Below are 23,591 nucleotides of genomic sequence, written 5' to 3' on the forward strand. Positions count from 1 at the left end.
ATTAGAAAAACAATTAACTTCTGATTAGAAGCTCAACACTTCAACAGCCATGTTGTTGGCAGAATCTGATGGTGTTTTACTACTTGGGTTTCTTCCTGTACATCTCAGGTATGTATGCTTTTTATGCTTTCTTATATTATTGTAATTAAGCAGCTACAAGAGTTGTCCTTTATATTGATTCTGGTCTGTGGACCCTTTGAACAAAAACTTTCGTGTTTCCACTGCTTATTCTTTCTGCGTTTCAATAAGCGTGTGACTGAATCTGACCTGGTGGCAGACTTAAGAAACACTATCAGAAATAGCCAAACTCATAAAGAATAAATTACTAGAGCTCCCAAGGTTATCTTCATTATAGACTCTGATGAGAATAAGAGGTTACAGATAATGGTCGGATGTAGTTTATGTTATAAAACGTTTTTTATTTTTTTTATTTTTTACAAACAAATCATGGATCAAGTTACAAAGTTGGAGGAAGTGAACTTTTAATGTCAGAGCTGCATGCTGTCTGCAGCAATGATTGGTGCACGTGGTTAGCACCTCACAGGAATGAGGTCTGGGTTTTGAATTGCCATGCTGGGAACCGTTTGTGACTGGGGCTGGGACCCTGACTAGATTTGCATGTTCTCCCCCCATGTCTGCGTGGGTTCTCTCCAGGTGATTCCTCCTCTAGTTCCAAAGACATAAAGGTAATGGGTTAATTTGAGACTCCAAATTGTCCAAAAATTTGATGATGTTGTGAATAGCGTGTTTATCCTCTATGTGTCCTGAACTGAACTGGCGACATGTCCTGGCCTGTTCCAAAGCTTTTCAACAATGTCAGCTGAGATCGGCTCCAGTCTCCGGTGACCCTGCAACAGCTGAGAGGATAATATAGTAATGCATGGAAGATAATGGAAAATACAAGGATATTTACCCTTTATTAAAGTTAAGAGTGAAACTGTGGAAAACTGTCGAGGATAGAAAATTATAAAAAGGAAGAACAAACCAAAACAAAAATACTACGTGCCAGCTCTGCACATGCTGCATATTATACAATACAATCATTATCAGTGTTTTTATATAAAAGGAGGATGTTATACGTTTAGAAATAACTATTTCTACTTCTGTAAAGGGGTTTCAGGGACGAAAAACAGCATCTGTGCCTTAAAGGTCAATCAGTGGATCTGCCCTGCTCAGCTGTAACATCCCCACTTCAAACATAAAATGGTACACTGAAACACCAGAAAAGGATCTAAACTTTGTTCAGAGAATGGTCTCTGCGATGGAAAATCGGTGTAACGTACAACTGTCAGAAGAGAACACACAACTCTAACAATCAAAGATGTGGACAGAGAGTGGATGCAAATGTTTACTGCTGCAGAGAAAATACTGACAAACCAAAATCTGCGGGCCAAACAGAATTCAGCTCCATGTACAGAGGTACAGTGGCGGTCAGTCATGAATTACTTACGAATGACATCAGTATATTACTCTTTTTATCCACCATCATTCAGACCTGCAGGTGAAGTGTTTCCCACCACAGAGGGACAGACAGTATCACTGATGTGAGCACCAGCCTGTCCTCTGACTGAAAACCCTGCAGCCTACATCGGGACAAGAACGGAGAGTTTCTCTATGAGGACTGTCTCCCTGGACCAACAGCTGGTCAGCAGTGAGGAAGCAGTCACAACTCCTGTGCATCAAAGGCTACGAGGATCTCAGAGCCCCTGAAGTCCCAGTGGTGAGTGACAACGTTTAGTTTTTTTATCATGTTACAAAACCTCTTTATACTTTAAAGAAGAATTTATTATCAGACACTAAAATTGAATTATAAAGTTCCAGTGTCTAAATTAGTGTTTAAATTATGTGACTGGTGTACACCATCAAAATAATGTATCATGTTTCTTTTTGCCAGATCTTCACATCGACCTGTTTTAGTGTGACCTATGCTAAAGGGAGAATGTGTTCTGATAAGCAGACATAGAGTGGTGAGCCCTCGTCCATCACATATCCCAGAGGTTAAGTTTCCACAAACTAACAAACAAAACAAACAAACAAACAAACAAACAAACAAACAAACACAAACAAACAACACTCCTCTCGTCCTTTACACCCTCTTTTTTTCTTTCAATAGTTTTTACTGAGGAGACGAGTAAAACATGATCCTTTATTTTAATCATTCACAGTGTCATACATTGGTCCTTGATAACATGAAAATAAATAAAATGATTTTTATAACTATTTTGTATCACAGTTGTATGATATTTTTCTGTACGACAATGGTCTGACAGTTTTCATAAAATTCGATGTAATTTATTTGTTTTTATTGAGTTATAACACTTTAACATACGTTTTTAGGTCAAACGAATTACGAGTTCAAAAGACCATGGAGAGAGATATATGAAACGGACCTGTGGCACCAGCGTGTCCTCTGATAGATGCCCAAACTGCATATAAGTGGTACCAAGGTGGAAAGTTATCCTATACAACAGTAGACAACAGCTTTTTGTCACCTCCTCTGATGAGGACACTCCTGTCTGAAACAACCACGAGGATCTGCACTCTGCCAAGTCTGTGAGTTTGAACTAGTTAACATACTGTGAGGTCTTGTTTGACTGATGGTGTAATGTTTAATCATGAATCAATACATAAGCATAAGAAATATGATTTATGGATAATGTTTCAGATCATATGGGTCGATAAATACAATAAAACTCAATGAAACGTTAAAAAACTTAAGTCAAAACACTGAGACTGAGACACACGTGTTTATTCTGTTCTATCACAAAAATGACTGTTCTTTGTTTTCTATATTTCAGGCCTTGATGATGAGAACGGCTGGAGTGTGAATTATGTCAGCAGGAGAATCTGTGCTCTGCCAAGGCTCTTCATGTGAACATCTCATGAATATTTACACTCCTGAAAACCAGCAGCCAAAATCTAAAGTTGGTATAAAATAAAGAGAAGTGTTGAGGAGGATGCTGAAGAGCTGATTAAGGCTGCAGGTCGAGTGGAGTATCATGACAACATGAAGAACCACCACATCCTGACAATCAATAAACTGAAGAAGAGTGACTCAGCAGAATACACATTCAGACTAGAAGAAGAAGCAAAACGATGGAGAACATCTGATGTTCCTGGAGTAAATCTGATTGTTACAGGTAACTCTTAAAATATATATTTTTCATCAAAAACATGTTGCTTCTTCTCACTAGCAGCACTCAACAGACTTTACTCATTAATGTCTGAGAACTAATGCCCATAGTCTGTAGTCAAGCTTCACTCAAACCTGCTGAATATTTCAGGGCTAGCTCATGTTCAATGTGGATGCTTCATCCATGAATTTCAGGACTAATACTGACAAACAACCTGCAGTATTTCATCACATAGGTGTGAGGATTTGTTGCATGTTTTGCGATTAATGACCAATATAACTTTTTCAGGCCTGACAGTGAAGTTTGCTCCTTCTGCAGTGGTGACAGAGGGTCAGAGAGTCACACTGACCTGCAGTACCAGCTGTCCTCTGTCTGACAACACAAACTACATCTGGTACTTGAACAGTCGACCTCTGACCCTGCCAGAGAACCAACACAAACAGCTGGTTCTAGATCCAGTCAGCAGTCAGCATGCAGGAAACTACTCCTGTGCTGTCAAAACCCACAACATGCTCAGCTCCTTTGAAAAGACTCTCACTGTCCACAGTAACACAGGAAAATGGACAGCAGCAGCAGCTGCAGGAGGCGTAGCTGTTCTCCTGGTTATCACAGCTCTCATTGTCTTCTTCTGGGTTAGGTGAGTAACACTGCGCTTTGTTTCAGAGCAATGACATTCAAACTCTGATGAAATCACACATTCATTCACATTTCTTTTACACATCAGAAAAAAGAGGTCTTCTAGTCGATCTCCAACAACTGAAACATCACTCCACGTGGAACAGGTAACAAAACAAGATTAATATAATTCTGCTACATTAGAAAAACATTGGCATTTTATTTCCTGCTTCTCATACAAAGGAATAATCATTTCTTCCCAGTCTGGACAGCAGCATTAACTTAAGACTCTCACCTTTTTTCACCTAAGTCAGAACCTTCTCATCCAATAGCTTTTTTGCACCTTTTTAATTGAGCTCTAGTTGAATTTTATAATAGTCTGAAAGGAGTATCAGCCAAACTACTGAATGCAAAATGATGCAATGTAATGTTATGTGTCTTGTCTCCTCAGCTAAACCCTGATGTCATGTATGAAAACATTTCAGCTCAGTCAACAGAGCAGGATGACCATCACTACAGCAGACTCCACTTCTCTAAGAACCACAAAGAAGATCTCTACTCCACCCTGCAGACAGCGCAGTGAAAGGAAACAAACGTTTGTCATGGTATGTTGCATAGGAGCCTGCCCTGTTTTAGTCAGTGAAATAACTTCATTATCACAGCATAGCACACACAAACTTCCCTCTCACGTTCATGCCTGTAATGCTTTTAAAGACAGTTTCTTTTTTAATGAAATGATACACTTTAACATGATACCTGATGGAAATCAATGTATTATGTCTTAGCAGAAGCACATGCCTCAGCAGCATAGCACTCTGAATTTGTCTCACTGACTGCACGGCCTCCTGCAGAGATGATGTGCTGCGATGATGACGCCCTCTGGAGGACACAACCCCAACTGCAGAGAGGTGAATGAGGAGTCAGGCGCTCTGACTGAATGTTTTGTATGAGCTCATACACATGTCATGTTTTCTGTCTGTCTGTTCTAGCTGCCAGGAAGTGTGGATGTTTTTTATCACTTATATGAAAGCATTAACTAATTTGTAAAGTGGTTGGCAAAAAGTCAGCTTAGATAAAATACAGTTCATGTTTAAAGAATACAGGATCTGCAGTGTGTTAAACATCATTTACTTCAAGTTTGCTTCCTCATTTAAGTTTGCATCACTCGTAAACTAACTGCAGACAACTCCTTCACACGTTTTTGCTCCCACATGAGGCCATTTCACACCTTTTTTCTTAAATATATGCTACAGATAAATGATGTTTCAGAGCCGCATGTTGTGTTATCTTCTAAAAATAAAGAACAGTTCATTCTGACACCTCCAGCGACTGAATGAGGAAGGAAGTGAAGTTTTGATATCAGAGCTTCAAATCTGCCAAGTCTGCTTTCCTCGGGGAGGTGAGCAGTCGAGTCCGTTAGGAGGACTGACCGGTTCACGGAGACTTTTAGCTCCAAATTCACAGATTTTTATCTAGAGGAGTTTATTTATACTAAACTTTACCACTGTAAAACAATTAGAAAGTAATGTTGTATTCCTCTTTCTCTCCCCGTGTGTGTGCATTTTGTGACATTGTGGCAGGTTTTTTTTTTTTTTGTCTCTGTTTCTATTGTGCTTTGTGTTACTTTCTGAATAATTTTCAGCTGTGACTGCAAAAAATGTTGTTCTGTATGTGATGAAATAAACAATCATAAACATTATGCCTGCAGCTTCTTGTTCAATGAAGTTCACTGACACTGTCACATTTCTCTGCTCTTACACCGGAAACTTGATGAAAAGATTATGCACATTACTTTTGCGGTATGTTTCGTGAAAACACTGTCACTATGTACAAAATGAAAAAAAAAAACATTCATAATTTTTGTGAAATTGACAGAGAGTAGAGAAACAACATGCTGAAGTTAAATTTAAAGCTTCCATCCATTCATCCATTATCTGTAACCGCTTATCCTCATCAGGGTCATGGTGAGACTGGAGCCTATCCCAGCTGACTTTGGGTGAGAGGTGCAGTACACCCTCAACAAGTCTAATTTTTTTTTCAGTGACAAGATATGACATCATAGATTTTTCACTAGAGGTCTATTTTTTTTTTTTTCACTGAGATAGTAATGAGGAAGGAAGTGAACTTAAGTTGTCACGCAGTCCATTCTGTCTGCGTGAGAGGGCTGCTCTTGATTTTGACCATTTATTTATGTTTTTTGTGTTTTATAAACGTAGCAGTTGTAATAAAGCCATTAATTATAAAAAATCAACTTTCTGATTCAAAGCTGAAGACGACCACAGCCATGTTGTTGGCAGAAGCTGGATTCCTGTTTATGGGTTTCATCCTGTACGTCTCAGGTATGAATGACTGTTTATATTTCCCATATCAGACTAATTAACTGTGAACTGTAACAGAAATTAATCTTCAGATGTACAAAATAATGTCGGTGTCATACTGCAGACTAATTGTGAGAAAATTAAACTTATTTAAAAAGAGACGAGATGACTGAATGTAAGCTAACAAGATTTTAACATGTTCTGCTGTTATGAGCTCTTTAGATGCATTACAGTATATCATTATGATCCTTTACAATATTATACTACTATCATAGACAAATGAGTATAGAGAAGAATGTTGTAAGTAGTATACATTTGTTTAAATGTTAATAAATTCTTCTGTTAAAGGGGTTCAAGGACGAAAAAACAGCATCTGTGCCTTAAAAGGTTCATCAGTGGATCTGCCCTGCTCAGCTGAACATCCCACTTCAAACATAAAATGGTACACTGTTCACTGGAATGGATATAACTTTGTTCTGAATAAAGTCTCTGCAGATGGAAATCGTGTAACGTACAACATGTCAGAAGAGAATCACACAACTCTAACAATCAAAGATGTGACAGAGAGTGATGCAAAGTTTTACTGCTGCAGAGAAAATACTGACACACCAAAACTCTGCGGGCACAAAAGAATTCAGCTCCATGTTACAGGTACAGTGGCTGTCAGTCATGAATTACTTACAGAATGACATCAGTATATTAACTCTTATTTGATCCACCATCATCTCAGACCTGCAGGTGAAGGTGATTCCCACCACAGAGGGACAGAGAGTATCACTGATGTGTAGCACCAGCTGTCCTCTGACTGAAAACCCTGCAGCCTACATCTGGTACAAGAACAGAGAGTTTCTCTATGAGGACTGGTCTCCCTGGTACCAACAGCTGGTCAGCAGTGAGGAAGCAGTCACATACTCCTGTGCTATCAAAGGCTACGAGGATCTCAGAGCCCCTGAAGTCTCAGTGGGTGCGTGACAATGTTTAGTTTATTATCATGTTACAAAACCTCTTTATACTTTAAAGAAGAATTTTATTATCAGGCACTAAAATTGAATTGTAAAGTTCCAGTGTCTAAATTAGTGTTTAAATTATGTGACTGTGTACACCATCAAAATAAATCATGTTTCTTTTTGTCCAGATTCTGTCACATCGACCTGCTTTAGTGTGACCTATGCTAAAGGGAGAATGTGTTCTGATAAGCAGACATCAGTGGATGAGCCCTGCTCCATCACATATCCCAGAGGTTAAGTTTCCACAAACAAACAAACAAACAAACAAACAAACAAACAAACAAACAAACAAACAAACAAACAAACAAACAAACAAACAAACAAACAAACAAACAAACAAACAAACAAACAAACAAACAAACAAACAAACAAACAAACAAACAAACAAACAAACAAACAAACAAACAAACAAACAAACAAACAAACAAACAAACAAACAAACAAACAAACAAACAAACAAACAAACAAACAAACAAACAAACAAACAAACAAACAAACAAACAAACAAACAAACAAACAAACAAACAAACAAACAAACAAACAAACAAACAAACAAACAAACAAACAAACAAACAAACAAACAAACAAACAAACAAACAAACAAACAAACAAACAAACAAACAAACAAACAAACAAACAAACAAACAAACAAACAAACAAACAAACAAACAAACAAACAAACAAACAAACAAACAAACAAACAAACAAACAAACAAACAAACAAACAAACAAACAAACAAACAAACAAACAAACAAACAAACAAACAAACAAAACAAACAAAACAAAACAAACAAACAAACAAACAAACACTCCTCTCGTCCTTATACCTCTCATTTCTTTAAAATCAGTATTTTACTGAGGAGACGAGTAAACATGATCCTTTATTTTAATCATTCACAGTGTCATATCATTGTGGTCTTATATAAAATGATTTTTATAATTATTTTTGTATCACAGTTGTATAATTATTTCTGTACTAACAATGATCTGACAGTTTATCATAATAAATTCATGTAATGTATTGTTTTATTGAGTTATACACTTTAACATACGTATTTATTATGTCCAAACAGAATTACGAGTTCAAAAGACTCATGAAGAGAGATATGTCCTACTGACCTGTGGCACCAGCTGTCCTCTGATAGACGCCCAAACTGCATATAAGTGGTACCAAGGTGGAAACTACCTATACAACAGTGGACAACAGTTTTTTGTCACCACCTTCTCTGATGAAGGACAGTCCTGTGCTGTAAACAACCACGAGGATCTGCACTCTGCCCAAGTCTGTGAGTTTGAACTAGTTAACATACTGTGAGGTCTGTTTTGACTGATGGTGTAATGTTATCATGAATCTAAATACATAAAAGACAATAAGAAATATGATTATATGGATAATGTTTCAGAATCATATGGGTCGATAAATACAATAAAACTCAATGAAACTTTAAAAAACTTGAAGTCAAAACACTGAGACTGAGACACACGTGTTTATTCTGTTCTATCACAAAAAATGACTGTTCTTTTTTTTCTATATTTCAGGCCTTGATGATGAGAACTGCTGGAGTGTGAATTATGTCAGCAGGAGAATCTGTGCTCTGCAAGGCTCTTCAGTGAACATCTCAAGTGAATATTTACATCCTGAAAACCAGCAGCCAAAATCTAAATGTTGGTATAAAATAAAGAGAAGTGTTGAGGAGGATGCTGAAGAGCTGATTAAGGCTGCAGGTCGAGTGGAGTATCATGACAACATGAAGAACCACCACATCCTGACAATCAATGACCTGAAGAAGAATGACTCAGCAGAATACACATTCAGACTACAAGAAGAAAATGGAGAATGGAAACAGTCTGACTTTTCCGGAGTAACTTTGGTTGTCACAGGTAATTCTGCAATCAGAGTAGCATTTGTTTCTTTCTTGTGATAAACAACTGTTCACTCACAGTGGCAAAGGTGGAACAGATCTAGTGAGATGTCGTTCTATCATTTCAAAATGTCTTATTCTATGTGGAGGGTTTAAGGTATAAAGCTGCCTATATTTTATAGAAAGTTAAATTTAGTGTGGCAGAATACAAAATGTTGATATGATTTGTTTTTTGAGAACACTGACAAATTACATGTTCCTGTCATTTATGTTAGACTTGTTCTTTTTATTTGAGTTCATTCACGTATTGAATCATCTTCCAGGCCTGACAGTGAAGTTTGCTCCTTCTGCAGTGGTGACAGAGGGTCAGAGAGTCACACTGACCTGCAGTACCAGCTGTCCTCTGTCTGACAACACAAACTACATCTGGTACTTGAACAGTCGACCTCTGACCCTGCCAGAGAACCAACACAAACAGCTGGTTCTAGATCCAGTCAGCAGTCAGCATGCAGGAAACTACTCCTGTGCTGTGAAAACCCACAACATCCTCAGCTCCTTTGAAAAGACTCTCACTGTCCACAGTAACACAGGAAAATGGACACCAGCAGCAGCTGCAGGAGGCATAGCTGTTCTACTGCTTATAATAACTCTTGCTGTCTTTTTCGGGTTTAGGTAAGCAACACTGTGCTTTGTTTCAGAGCAATGATATTCACAATCTAATTCACACACTAACCTGGCATCATCTATTCATTTTCATATTCACCCATTTCGCTAACAAGAAGAAAGAGGGCGTCCAGCCAGTCTCCTGGAACTGAAACCTCAGACAACTTGGAACAGGTAAAGAAAATAATTTCAACAATTTTGCTCCATAAGAAAAATAATGCCATTTTTTAAATCCTGCTTCTCTTCAGAAAGAAATATTCTTTCAGTCAGAACAACTTACAAGTAATGTTAAGGTTCTTATTAACTAAACACTATCATTCTGGTGACACTGAAACAGGTCTATAGGTTCTAGGATTTATACATTTTGCAGTGTACAGTGTAAATATTGTTACTGCTGCAGCCCATTAGTCCAATAGAAGAAAACAAAAAATATTGACCTGTCATTGCTCACCTATTCAACTTTTATGTTGTGATGAAGTGTCCAAGAGGTACTTCAGCTACTGAGTATCTGCTATGTTCTGTATCATCCCATTGAACTGAGCCCTTGTTAGAATAATTTCATATATAACTTTAAATGCAGTGTAATGTAAAACAATTTTCCTTCTTCTTGTCTCTTTATCAGCTAAACCCTGGACCTGTCTATGAGGAGGTCTCAGCTCAACCAACAGAGCAGCATGATCCTTACTACAGCAGAGTCCATTTCACTCAGAACCACACAGACCCTCTTTATTCCATGGTCCAACCACATGAGCACCAAGAACAACTGCACGAACCGTATGCTGTGATCAGCATCAGACCCAATACCCTTGAGTAAGCATTTCTTGCTATATAACATCTGATTCAACCTCTGTTTGAAACTGTAAGATCTGTGTAGCTTATTACAGATTGGGCCATGTGATACTGGTATTACTGATAAAAACTTAACTTTAAAAATGAAAGTGTATTTATACTGAAGGGGTGACAAACTGGGTTATAGGCTGCGTACTTACTTAAAAGGCAACTTTTTTATTAGGATTTATTAGGATTGCATAACTCATGAGCCCACTTTAACTGACAAAACTGCTTTTCTTCTAATGTTTTATGCTACATATTTAGCCCACACTGGATTAATGCATTGTCTTGTTTACTTTCAGGCACAGTGGCCAGGCAGAGGAGAATTTGTACAATTTGTACTTAAACAAAAACGTACATTAAGTACAGAACTTTGATATTGTTCTGTTTTCTCTGCATTGCAATTATATTATTAAGGACCTTCAGTTGATAATTTCAAGACACCAGCTTACTGTGAATGAGCAAACAAGCATCACAACACAATGAATGTCAAAGGTGTGTAATATATGTACAAACAGGACTGTAGTACTGTTGTAAATATTACAGAGGAACTGTATGTTGTTCAGGTTATTGTATCCATTTATTGTTATTATAGCTTATTGAGCTTGTTCTTTTTTTGTTGTTGTTGCCTAGCAACCAAGCAGTTCACGATTAGTTAGTGAAGTCGTGCTCAGCTATCACGTAAAGTTACGTTAACGCTAGCTAACTATAGCTACAGCTATTTTATTTTTACCTAATTAAATGAAGTAACTTGTTTTACTGTTACTGTACTTATGTTAACAACTGGGGAACAGACCTCACAGTACAGAAAACAATCATAAAGCTAATCATGAAATAACCAACTTAAAACTGCCATGTAGGACGGTTAAATGTTATGGTGTCAATGCCTTTGTTGCCAATGACAGCTAACCATATTAGCATTAACTGACTACTGGTTGTTTTTAATCTGGCAATAGACTGTTTTCACAGTAACCATTTTGACATGAAATAATGGGGTCGACTCAGGTGTTTCCAATTATGCTAATTAAGGTTCGGTTCCATTTATTGCAGCAGTGGTTTTCCCATGAGCCCACAAGCAACACAGCACCACCCTGACTCTGTTTGACCTGAATGGAACATTACCTTACTTATTATAATTGGTAACACCTGTGTTTAAACTACGATGCCATGTCTATTTCCGTTTTGGTTCTTTTCTGTTTTGAGAAAGAGCAGCTACAATTTAGCAAGTATTATGGATTGTACCTTTAAATAAAGTTGACTCATTTGTCTAAGCGGTTGTGTTTGTGCTCTGAATTAATTAATGGCCACAGCAATTAATAAAATATAAGGATGTCGTCAGACCCAGCTCGAATTGACTGCTACAACAAAGAAACAAGTCAGTCACTGATACGAGTTTATTCCATCTTAATATATTTTATTACCTTACCAGTATACACTTCAGTGATTATTCCAAATACAAAAAACATAGGAAATAATTTGTAACCTCTAGTTTATGTAGTGCAAGTAGTAGTAGGTCTTCTGTTTCTTTGTTCTTCAAGTAAATTGAAAAGTCAAGTCCAGTTTTTACAATACATATTAAATATGTGCTCAATACACTTGTTACAACAGACTAAGAGGTTGTAACAGTGTACAATGTGCATGTGAGTTATGGATGCTTGTAAAGTTAAATATTGTGTTTAAAGCCGGTATAAATAACTTAATAACAGTAAAGGCATGAAAATGTGTTGCAGAGAAAAAGAAAGGTACAAATTTGGGTCCCAGACACATAAGGCAGAACTGGTTTGATCATCACCATCATCCAAGTTGTGCTACAGTACATACTGGAGGTAAGTTTGATCAGATGGCCTTATGGGAAATGTCAGTATACTATATGTCTCTGTGTGGAGAAGCAGGAATAAGAGGGGAAGTGTTATACAGTAGTTTTATCACAGCCAGTCAAAACTGGATTCAAACATGCTCTTTGTAACACTGAAGGGGGGATGACAGATAGCTGAGTGTGATTTGGGTGAAATCACTTCCTAGTGATAAGGTCACATGATGCTACATAACTTGCTGATAAGTCCGTCAATTTTTTTTTTTCACTGTCAGTCTTGATTCACATATTTCCTACTGCGTTCTGACTTTCAGCAAGAATATGAAAGTCGTTGTGGTCCCGTTGTCGGTCTCAAGTTTTGTCTTAAAAAATAAAGAGCACACCAACAAAGACGTTACAGTCTTGAATCAAACACATAGGCCACTAATATTTGTGCCTCGCCCAGTCACTATAGTCTTTGTCTCCTCTCTCTGATTCTCCTTTGCTTTCATGATCTCCATCTCTCCTGCTCTTAAAGACCTATTTTCACAGCCTCTTGTCTTATCTCCTTTCTTGTGCTTTCAGTTGTTGAGTAGCAGCTTTGCCAGGGATTGGAGGGTTTCCCTCTTCTCATACAGGTACATCTGGGTCTCCCATAGCATGTCCACCAGGACTGCGTCGCTCACCTCATCCAGCATTACCTCTTGAGACAACTGGGGACTTAATCTGCACAGAACACAATGAACAAAGTGTTTTAACCTTTTTTTAGAAATGATATAAGACTGCCAAGAGTGATCAGACTGTTAAGGGCTAAAACTTTGTTTGATGGTATGAGCTGGTTTCCTGTTGACTCTAAAGCTGTCATATCTCCATAGCTACACATCACACTGGTGTCATCAACAGCTTACTTTGTTCTTCATATGCATGTCATGGTTGTGCAATGTTTACTTAGAAAAACATATGAAGGCAGACTGATTCAGAGTTAAGACAGAGAGCAGAAGTTGCAGAAAAGAACGGGTGTCGGTTAGCTCAGTTGATAGAGCATCCGTGTGCAGGGGCTCAGTCCTTGCTGCAGCGACCCAGGGTTCGAGTCTGACTTGTGGCCCTTTGCTGCATGTTGTTCCCTCTCTCCCTACATTCCTGTCTCTCTTCACCTTTCTCTATACAATAAAAAGCTTGAAAAAGGCCAAAAAAATATCTTTAAAAAAAAGAAAAGGAGGACCAAAGTGCAACACATTCATAGTCAGCTGACCTGTGGTAAATGGTATCAATCATTTCACACCATGCTCTGGCTCTGTCCACTGCACAGCCATCCGAGTCTGTACACTGTCCAATCAGAGAGAGAGAGACAGAGAGAGAAAGAGTTATTAGAAAAAAAAAGACTATTTTTATTGTCACTGTGTCGAAAATATCAGGACTGTTGGAAAGATTCACAAAATTAGGAAATGACATACTATAAATATAGTTTTAGCCAAAAGAACAGAGTATCTAGCAGTCATTGATTCAACCAAGGGACAAAGTGATGTGAGCACTGTCAGATCGAAGCAGCAGATGCACGGATGTAGCTGTACTCACGCAGTCTACCAGCATCTTGCCCAGCTCCTTGGCTCCGACAAAGCTCTTGGCCAGCTCCAGAGGGTTGGACGGCCGGAAAACATCCACAGAGTTGACCACCACTTGAGGAGGTTTACCTGGAGATACATAGGAGCACGGTGTGTGAATTCAGGGCTGTATGAGGCACCTTGGATGAAGAGCATTCATCACGTTACATATGACGAATGCTGCATGACACACAGCCATAAAATACATTGTTTATGTCTCCACACTCTTTGTTTGGACATTATCCCCCTCACAGCACCTGTATTTGATTAGAAAACTGAAAAGTAAAGATACCAACATATATGTATACACCTACATCATGTGTAGAGAAAAAATGAGAGTAATACACCAGAAAAGTTACCCTGAGTTTTAAATTTATTTGCGTTCACAAGAAGCATAAAATGTATTATTTGTCAAAATGGAGTGGCTTACCTGTACCAAGGGAAACCACTATACCCAACTTCTTGGTTTCCTTTCCATGACTCTGACAGAGAGATGAGGGTTAAGAGGAGTTAAAAAAGGAGAAAACAACAAGGGAGAAGTAAAAACAGAATGCAGGAGTCAAGTTGCCTACCTCCGCTTTTAAGGCTTTATTATACTGATGGATTTCTGACATGGCGTCTAGTGTTGGGTTATTGGCCAGCAGCCCTCCATCCAGAAAGCGCCCCATTGGTCGGAAGTAGGTGGGGGCAGCCCCGCTGGAGCGGGCAGCTCGCCACACAAGTTGTTCTGGTAATAGACAAGGAAATAATGATTCTAAAAAGCCATAAAACAAATAAGTTTGATTCTGGGTTTTTTAAAGAGAAAGCTTGTTCGCACGTACAAAACACTCACACTCACATCTATGGTGATGTCCCAAGTGCTGAAAAATGTGCTATTAAAAGTAAGCATGCGTTTTGTATGAGGAAAGTTAGTCCAAAAACTGTGACAGACAAAATGAAATTCTTTGTGAACCCGTTTCTTTCAAAAGTCTCTCACTCACACAGACACACCTTCATCTGTCACCTTCCTACGCTTTCTGGTTGGTTCCTCTGTGTATCCTACTATCAACACATCCTCATCCTCCCACCCTGGAACAACAGCATGGCTGGCACTCAGACAACACAGCAAAATTGGGCTAGTTTAGGGATATAATGACACACAAATTCAGAAGTAGGTTGTGATTATATTTAAGTTTCTTTTTAGGTTTCATTTCCTGAATGAAGAGAGAACTAAGTATTCTTTTACTGTTGAGATTATCCAATACCAAGATGTAAAGCCACCAAGAACAGGGTTTGAAAACATATTCTGGCGTTATCTAGTAGGATTAATTCACTGCATTACCCCACCAACACAACAACAGAGCACTAGTGCAGTAGGTCAACTAATATAATCGGTACCTTGTGGGATGGTGAGTGGCTTGAATGTGGCAGTGGTGGCATATGGGGGCTCCTTGTGAATGGAGGGAGGGTTATAGTTCCTGAAGATGTGCAGCTCACCCGGATGTCTGTCTGCTAGAACACTGGTCACCATCACCCTGTACAGAAACAGATAAATGAATGGAGAAAAAGGTCATTTTGGAAATGTGAAATGTACCGTAGGCTGCATTTCTCCTCATAAAAGAGGTTTGACTTCCCTTTGAAAATCAACAATTGCAGCAAATGAACAAAAAATTTGTTAATTTTCTGAAGATGACTCAAAACTTTGTTTGAGAGATCTTGCACACATTTCTAAGCTGCAAAGTCATTTTTTTCCAGAGCATTAAGGACTTTTGTAGCACCCAAATTCAGCACTCTAGGGTAATGTCAGCTTGAATTGAAGTCATTTCTCTCAAACTGACCTATCACAGCAAAGGAATCGGATATTTAGAGCAGGCTGATATCATATGGGAACTATGCTGAACACGGAGTCAGTCATGTTTTTTATGAATATGGATTTTATATTTGCATATTGTCTTGTGGTACAAAATTGCTGACTTACACAATCACCTACCTAACATTAGAGCATTTTCGCATTTGTTGAGTATGTCTGAGGAGAAGCTTAACACCTCTGTATGCTTTTCTGCCTGTTGCCTAGTGGACACATTCAGCATGAACAGTTACCTGGGGTATCGGACATCTGTCATCTTGGTGTTTTCTCCAAACTCTTTCTTCAAGAAGTCCTCCAGTGGTGCTGATTCATAAGGCCGTGACCCCTTGAACACTTGCTCCTTCATCCTGAAGTACAAGCAGCGCAGGTACTCCATGGACTTACCTACAAAGATTATTGTTGTTTTAATGGTACATTTGTGTGAAGAAATAAATAATTAAATATAAGGGGAAACACACACACACACGCACCATGGATTATAGCGAGGGCCAGGATGCCCCCAGTGCTGGTGCCAGCCACCCAGTCGAAGAGCTCTCTGGTGGGCCGACCGGCCTCTCTCTCCAGAGCGATCAACATCTGGATCAACACCAGGCCTTTAATACCTCCACCATCCAGACACAGAAGCCGGTCCATCCTTCAGGCAAGAGGTTAAAACAAAGTTAAGATCACATAATCACAATGACTGTTTGGTTGTCTCAAAACACAAACACAGTTGAAGTTTCTTACTCACTTGTTTTTATCCATTTTGGTGCCATCCACTTCAGACATGCCTCTGTTCATTGCACTGACTGCAGCCCCCACAAACATGATGTCCTCAAACCCTGTCGGCCAATTACAACAGCTATTGGTGTGGGATCGACATGTGGCATCAAATTCAGGCAGAGCAAAGGATGAAAAGTAAAGGGGTCACTGGGTTTTCTACAAGAACTAAACTTCTACCTCTATAACTATGATTACTATTATTAGCGTAACCATTCTCAGTATGTTGCTCAAAAAGGGTGTGCGGCACCAAAGCAATGCTGCCTCTTGAAGCTGTGGTGTTAGAGAAAACACAATCTTGTTGAGCCACTAAAATAGCTTGAGTCATAATTTAAATTGCACAGCACTTAAATATGACCATGCACTATCAATCTGTACTCACTGGGATATAAATGAAAACTAAAATCCATCTTTTATGCTTAGCTTTTGGTATTTTAAGGATTGCTTGACTACCCTAAATGAGCTGAAAATACAAGTTGCATTGAATGAGACAATCAACTGTCCAAACTGAAAATGTTCAGTAAAAATAAAAGTGATGTAGAGTTATGGAAAATGAGAGAAAAAAAAGCTATCCAGTGTACATGATCCCAAAGGGAGACATGTGAATGGAGGCTGAAACAGGAGGGCAGAAGAAGGGGTGGTGGTGTTACCTATGCCTGCAGGTTTGGCCTTGTTGGTGATGGGGGGAGGACTGCCGGGGGAGGGTGGGAGGCACCGCTGGACCCCTACACTACACAGCATGTCCAGCAGTATCTTTCTATTCGGACCTTTCATGTTAACACGAACACACACATACAAGCAAGCCAACGTTGCATGTTAGACATGCACACACACACACCACAACAAGCAGAGGTAAAGATAGAGAAGTAGATGAGAGACAGAGAGAGGGAGGAATGGAGAGAAAGCCAGAACATGAGCGAGTGGTTAGCAATAATCATGCATTTCCAAAACCAATAACAGATAGCAAACCCTTTTTTACCACTACTTCTGCTTCAGAGCAATGTCACGGCACATGATCATTTCTATGTGTTCCTATGAGACAATCTCGCTTTTAAATAGAAACACAAATTCTGGAGTATTTCTGATCTTTTAGCCGAAATCAAAGTTTAAAAATACAATTCTTTTTAAACGTGCATTGCATAGTCAGTGATTTCTATCAACTGGATATCAATTATCTCTGACACAGTCTCACGCACTGAAAGTAAATCGGACACACATACATCATGCTACTTTTTACTGCACTACAAACAGACCACATGCTACGATTGATGTGTCACGGAAGCAACTCAACCATTTGTGAATTTCATTTCCTATGGGTCGACCTATATTATACATTTCTCTCTGAGTGGCCAGAAAAAAACAGCAAAAACATCTTAATGCAATCCGATATGACACAAATGAAATACTAACTTCTGAGTGAATGTTTTTTTTCAAATCATGGACACTGTGTAAGAGAGCTATAAGAGAAAAATTTTGAGCTTTGACTGCCCTCTGCTGTTGAGAAGGTGAACATGGAAGAAGAGGGTGAAAGACAATTCACAAGATAATCCATTTTATCTTATTTGGAATCATTCTTGCACTTTAAACTCTTCTTATCTTATCTTACTCTATACGGCAGTAAAACCCTGCTTTTCACACCTTTATGTGGACGCTCTCTGACCATGTTACTTCTAAAACGATGTATTAGTGCAGGAGCTGTCAAACAGGACTTAATATACTAACACAAGGCACTAAAGATTGCTTAAAGTTTGTAATTTTGTAAGTTGCTTGTTACGTAGACAACCATTTTCATGCAGTAGCTTTATCATCTACAGAGGAATGCATGCATTTAAATGAGATTACATGTTATCATGTTAAAATAAAGTTCAACCTGGCCTGTAAGTTCCATAAACTCATCACCATTCCATAATTGCCCCCACTCCCTTTTTAATTCATCGTCCATTGTACACCTCCTTGCCCCCTTTCCTGTCATCTCATCTCTTCAGAGTTTAAAGCTTTATTTCCCCATCCTTTTCTCTGTCTCTCTTACCTTTGCTGGTGCGAGCAGCGATGAGACCAGGCGTTTCTCCCAGGTCGTTGTGGATCTCCACATCAGCCCCAAACACAATGAGAGCTTTGATCAGCTCGATGTGGTCCATCTAATGAACAGAGTCACATGAATTGTGTAGACGATATATATACATTTTAAACATGTAAAAACCAAAGGAAGATAAAGGAAAATGTCATCGATCTGTGACATTAAAAAAGTGTTGAAACATCCATATATGTGTTGACATATCCATTTAAATTTTAATATAGCTACATAAAAGGCATAGTCGCAACAGAGCAACACACACACCTTCATAGCTAGGTGCAGTGCTGTGTTTCCATCCTGGCCCTTCAGGTTGGCATTCGCTCCATGGGTGAGCAGCACCATGGCTGCCTCAAAGCGGCCCTTCCTGGTCAGAATATGGAGCGCGCTCTCTCCGGTCTTACTGAGGTAGTTGACTGCACAGCCACGCTCCAGCATCATACGACACAACTGGCAAAACGAGAGGAAGATTTATTTAAACATCCGCTTGATATTTCCCCTCAAATCTTAAGCTAGTCCTCTTAAAATCCTCTTGACAACATTTCTAATCCCTAACTATAGCAGCCCAGAGCATCCACAGCTACCAAATCACAGGCCACTATCACTAGCTGGGTGATGGTACATATATTTATGCTGGATTTAAGTTTTGTCGTAGCTGCTTGAGCTCCAACTGGTACAGTAGACTCCTATGTCATAAATTCATTGTTGTAACATCAAAGTTAAACAGATTCATTTCTCTGGATGTTTAGAACTAGGATGCAAACATGTACTGTAATTCAAAGAGCTCATTATAGGTTTCTAACCACAAAACACACTCACCTCTGCAGTTTTGGCCCAATGCAGAGGCGTCCCTCCATACAAAGAGTCCTCAGCCTGGAGCTGGCCTGGGTCTGCTGTGAGGATCTCCTCCACACAACTGTCAGACAAATATAAAATAAACCAGGACTATTTTTTGTATGCCAACATTTGTAGTAGCCGACTTTAACGGTATGCTCTTTACTGTCATGGAGGAATCCACAGACAAGCTTCCAGTACCAGGAGTGCTGACATGTTACAGTTACTTTGGACAGTGCATAAGGGTGAAGAAACATTCATTTGAACAGCCCTACACCAAGACTGCCCTGGACTGACTTACCAGCAGTTACAACCACACTCAAACAGAAAACTACTCCTTGCTGCAAATCATCACCTTTACACATACTTACCCCTTCTCACTGTACTTCATGGCACTGTGGATGGGATAGCCAACGCCACCAATGACATCACACTTGGCCCCGCCCCCCAACAGAGCTTTGACGGAGTCCACGCGTCCCAGACGGCAGGCCACGTGCAGCGGCGTCTCCCCATTGCTGTTCAGCTCATTCACCCCTGAGCACAACCGTGAGCACAGGACCTGAATGAGGAAAGGATCAAGTGATAAAAAAAAATCATGTTACCATGCAGTTTAAAGGACATGACTGGTCAAAAGATTGATGGCCAATATTTGGACCAGATGGAAATGTTACTGTGACTTCACTCCTGCTGAGTCTCACCTGGATGATGGCAGGAGAATCCTGCTTAGCGGCACAGTGCATTGGCGTCTCTCCATTGCGGTCTTTGATGTCGGTGCGAGCTTGGCTTTCCTCCAGCAGCTCCTTCACGCATGCCGAGTTGCCTCGCTCACATGCCAGGTGCAGCGGCGTCTGACCTGATGCATCCCGAGCATTGATCTGACTAGAGGCAGAAAGATGACGCGACCGCACAGATCATTTTGCTTAGCCACTACATTGATATTTTGTACACAGCTGGTTTTGATTGATTTCTTCCTTCCAGGCCATTGTTTTGCGATCATACAGTATGGAGACTTCAGATTTGCTTGAGATTCAGAGGTTAACCACTACAGTGAATATTTAGTCCATTTTATTACCAAAGTTATGTATGTACGTCATTGCGCGGTAATGTGGTTCAAGCTGGGACAGTATCTGTTTACTCATTAAAGTAACTCCAACATCCTAGATCTGACAGTTGGCTATAACCCACGAGCATTTTAATGCAAGATAAGATCAAACTTTCACTTCAGTTGTTTCATGTTTCCTCATTGTGATTTTAAGATTAATGTTTTCCTACAAGAATATTTGTGAATGCTTCTTGGAAGACTCCAACGACTCCACATTTTTCATGTTTTGTCCATCAGAGGCAAAACTGTGAACAAGAAATGTAGAAACTGTAGTTTCCATTGTGAAATACTGACATTCTCAAGTAAACACAAATTGATTATCACACTGTACTGAAATGAATGAAAACCAGCTGTACTTAGTTGAAAAGAGTTGATGGTATTTGTTGCATTGTGCGCATTCAGCTGGCAGTCTTACAATTACTGCCTCTGTAGAACAGACTTACATATTACAACCCTCTGTTCATTCATTTTTATCTTGAAGCATGTATCTCTAGGCAAACTACCCTGAAAAAAAAAATAGTGCTGAAATTATTAGTTAATTTAACCTCCAGTTACTGATGGCTCGTTTTGTCACGGCTTTGCAAATGATAAAACTTAAACTTTTCTCTGTTTCATATCCTTAAAACTGTCACAAACATAGAAATTTTCCCATCCTGTCATTTCCCGTCTTACCTCTGGACGTAGTTATGTTTCAGGCACTCTCTCAGGCCTGTCTCCACGGCAATGTGGGCAGAACTCCAGTCTGGGTGGTTGCGGATGCAGTCCACAATTGGCTGGGTAGTGTCAGCCTTCAGAGGAAGCGTCTCGTAGAAGGGGCGAAGCTTGAGGGCATATTGGGCGAACCAGTTCATGGCGTCCGCCTCTGAAGCCACCTGAAACAGCCTAGTTCACAAAGTGCAATGATTACACGGATTGTGAAGGGAAAAATAAAGGGAATATGGGCAGAATGTGTTAATATTAATATAAATTACTGCTTAAAAAAATAGATGCACTAGAGGTAAGCTCCAAACAGTAAATCCTTCTTATTGTCATTGCTTAACCCTGCTTTTCAGATCTATGGCTGAATACTCCAGCACTCATTCATTCAAGATAAAGGGCTTGATTTAGGTAAGCTGCTTTGTTTGGTAATGATGTAGGTCAATATTGATCTTAACTAACTCAATAACTTGTCACAAAATCTGCAAAGGGTCATTTCAGCCACTCTCTGTGTCCTTGCAATGATCAATACTGACCTCAGAGTCATAGTCGGCATCTCAGGGCACATGAGCAGACAGTCCCATGACTGACACTGGGTGTTTTTGTACAGGACCATGCGTCCCTCCTCTTTCAGCATGACCTTGCCTCCTCCACCATAGTCAGACAGCGGCACATCTTTGACGCGGTAGGGGCTGGTGAAGAGGGTTGACACAGAGGACACTGTGTCCAACAGCCGGCCCAGAAACTGCATTGTTACTTGAGACAAAGAACAGAGAGCGTGGGGAAAGACTCAGACAATCTGCAAGCAGCAGCAAGCAGCAGCACAGTCTCTATGATCTCTGGACTGATATAAGCCAAGAGGATGAAATGTTTAGCTCGGCCCTGTTTGGCAGCCTGTAGGATTTGTTTTCAACATTAATGAATGATTTATATTATCCTGTGGACAGGACTTAAGACTAGCAACAGGTGTAATATCCCAGATATTACACATTGTAACTGTAAACAGAGTGTAATGTGTTGTTGTCACGAAATGTACTTGTCAAAACCAACTATCTGTGAGGTACAGCTGATACTACAGCTATATGACACCATGCAATTACAAGCAGGGCTGACACACTAGTTGATAACTCGGGTCTGCTCTCCACTTCCTCTTGCACGCATAGTGACTCTGAATAATAAATAAATAAAAAAAAGAGGCTGGTCCTCCAGTTTAATGATGAAACAAGTGGCTTCATTCACGAGTCTCTCTTTAAACTCAATGTATTTGACATGACACCAAACGCTGAAAGCCAGAACACTGTGGCTGTGACAATCCCCTTTTAGTTTATGCTTTTGATTTAAACATATATAAACATGTCTGAGCGCAGCAGTCTAGCTGCCATGTGTATATAATCGCGTTAAGTCGTATAAAAGCAGCCTGTGTCTTACCTGCTAGCTCTCCTCTGGGTTAGTTGACTTCTGATAGCGACGTCAACAACCGACGCACTGCAGCCACACTTGCTTACACGGGCTTGACTGACGTGAGTTGCTCCAATCAGAGCTCAAGGGTAGGGTAGAAATAGGGGTGGGGGCAAAAATACCTCAAAAGAAGCTTCGGTTGTCTTCTCACAGGAAAGTCCCACCGGTCCTGTGACTGCTCTGTAAATCTGATGAAGCTATAATGGAGCATTAGTAAAGATACAAACATCAGGCAATTGTGCAACTTGAGAAGAGATAGATAGATAGATAGATAGATAGATAGATAGATAGATAGATAGATACTTTATTGATCCCGAAGGAAATTCAAGCATCCAGTAGCAGCATGCAAACATACATTAAACATACATTAGAATTAACCTATAACACAGTATCCATATGTTAAAATTGACCTGAGATAGATCTAAATTTAAATATGTACAGATACATTAAACATTTGCAGAGCAACTAAACATTTGCATGGGATTAAAAAATGTGCAGAGGAGTTAAACATTTGCATAAAAAATAAATATATAATATGTGTTAAGAAGTTAACCCGTGTTAACATCTATACAAACAGAAAACAATAGAAAGTGAAGAAGAGTTGACAATCCCTAATAAGTGGCCATTAAAAAATGAATGAATATGAAGAAACACAAATAAGCTACCTAATAAAAAATGTGACTTTAAAACTAAACAGCCCTACTATATTAAAAGGATCCTAAATGCATCTATATTATTCTAAATACTATATAGGCCTAAACCAGGGGTGTCCAAACTTATCGTCAAAAGGGCCAGATTTGACAATATGAAGATGCCATGGGGGCCAATACTAACATTTTAAAAATGAAAAACAATAAAAGTTACATACAAATGCACAAAGTTTTCATGAAGCTGTACAAATCTTAACTTCATGTTCATTCTAAACATGACTTATTATGAGTGATGCAAAGTCTGTTAACATTTAAGTTTCAAACATTGCTCTTCTCTTTCACAAGGTCATT

General features: G+C 39.3%; 3 protein-coding genes across 9 annotated transcripts in view; 2 read left to right on the forward strand and 1 right to left on the reverse strand.

Annotated features, from left to right (window-relative positions):
- Positions 1 to 5,311, forward strand: part of LOC113746486 (uncharacterized) — a 17,290-nt gene extending 11,979 nt beyond the window's left edge. The window contains exons 7-10 of one of the 5 annotated variants that reach the window (XM_027282351.1): positions 3,423 to 3,771; positions 3,859 to 3,916; positions 4,201 to 4,354; positions 4,535 to 5,311. In XM_027282351.1, the coding sequence (XP_027138152.1) occupies positions 3,423 to 3,771; positions 3,859 to 3,916; positions 4,201 to 4,332 (539 nt within the window). In that variant the 3' untranslated portion in view covers positions 4,333 to 4,354; positions 4,535 to 5,311. Of the gene's footprint in view, positions 1 to 3,422; positions 3,772 to 3,858; positions 3,917 to 4,200; positions 4,411 to 4,534 lie in introns of those variants that run through there. The other 4 variants (XM_027282347.1, XM_027282348.1, XM_027282352.1 and 1 more) reach the window with 4 other exon arrangements.
- Positions 94 to 11,648, forward strand: LOC109142507 (uncharacterized). Its single transcript, XM_027282353.1, has 10 exons — positions 94 to 108; positions 6,416 to 6,718; positions 6,798 to 7,031; positions 7,203 to 7,307; positions 8,149 to 8,361; positions 8,615 to 8,956; positions 9,261 to 9,609; positions 9,717 to 9,774; positions 10,223 to 10,410; positions 10,734 to 11,648. The coding sequence occupies exons 2-10, from the start codon at positions 6,586 to 6,588 to the stop codon at positions 10,792 to 10,794; spliced, it is 1,683 nt and encodes a 560-aa protein (XP_027138154.1). The 5' UTR covers positions 94 to 108; positions 6,416 to 6,585; the 3' UTR covers positions 10,795 to 11,648.
- A 176-nt stretch (positions 11,649 to 11,824) lies between these two features.
- Positions 11,825 to 22,669, reverse strand: pla2g6 (phospholipase A2, group VI (cytosolic, calcium-independent)). 3 transcript variants are annotated; one of them, XM_019253818.2, is made up of 19 exons: positions 22,561 to 22,669; positions 21,669 to 21,888; positions 21,109 to 21,318; positions 20,033 to 20,213; positions 19,706 to 19,893; positions 19,320 to 19,416; positions 18,768 to 18,950; positions 18,459 to 18,567; positions 17,080 to 17,196; positions 16,401 to 16,491; positions 16,141 to 16,304; positions 15,904 to 16,054; positions 15,202 to 15,338; positions 14,815 to 14,892; positions 14,397 to 14,551; positions 14,255 to 14,306; positions 13,799 to 13,914; positions 13,476 to 13,549; positions 11,825 to 12,949 (listed from the first exon to the last, which is right to left on the reverse strand). In XM_019253818.2, the coding sequence occupies exons 2-19, from the start codon at positions 21,881 to 21,883 to the stop codon at positions 12,805 to 12,807; spliced, it is 2,463 nt and encodes an 820-aa protein (XP_019109363.1). In that variant the 5' UTR covers positions 21,884 to 21,888; positions 22,561 to 22,669; the 3' UTR covers positions 11,825 to 12,804. The 3 variants fall into 3 exon arrangements, with proteins under 3 accessions (XP_019109363.1, XP_019109365.1, XP_019109364.1); XM_019253820.2 differs by lacking the exon at positions 17,080 to 17,196; XM_019253819.2 differs by lacking the exon at positions 14,815 to 14,892.
- Positions 22,670 to 23,591: the final 922 nt, after the last annotated feature.

This window comes from Larimichthys crocea, chromosome X (assembly GCF_000972845.2).
Source record: "Larimichthys crocea isolate SSNF chromosome X, L_crocea_2.0, whole genome shotgun sequence".
Classification (NCBI taxonomy): Eukaryota; Metazoa; Chordata; class Actinopteri; family Sciaenidae; genus Larimichthys; species Larimichthys crocea.

Excerpts from the sequence above, each read along its gene's own strand:
- LOC109142507 (XM_027282353.1), top strand. The coding sequence starts at position 6,586 with ATGTCAGAAGAGAATCACACAACTCTAACAATCAAAGATGTGACAGAG. Across the intron at positions 8,362-8,614 it reads TCTGCACTCTGCCCAAGTCT|GCCTTGATGATGAGAACTGC; the intron begins GTGAGTTTGAAC and ends TCTATATTTCAG. Across the intron at positions 10,411-10,733 it reads ATCAGACCCAATACCCTTGA|GCACAGTGGCCAGGCAGAGG; the intron begins GTAAGCATTTCT and ends GTTTACTTTCAG.
- pla2g6 (XM_019253818.2), bottom strand. The coding sequence starts at position 21,883 with ATGCAGTTTCTGGGCCGGCTGTTGGACACAGTGTCCTCTGTGTCAACC. Across the intron at positions 14,893-15,201 it reads GCCACTCACCATCCCACAAG|GGTGGGAGGATGAGGATGTG; the intron begins GTACCGATTATA and ends CTGTTGTTCCAG. Across the intron at positions 14,307-14,396 it reads ATAAAGCCTTAAAAGCGGAG|AGTCATGGAAAGGAAACCAA; the intron begins GTAGGCAACTTG and ends TCTCTCTGTCAG.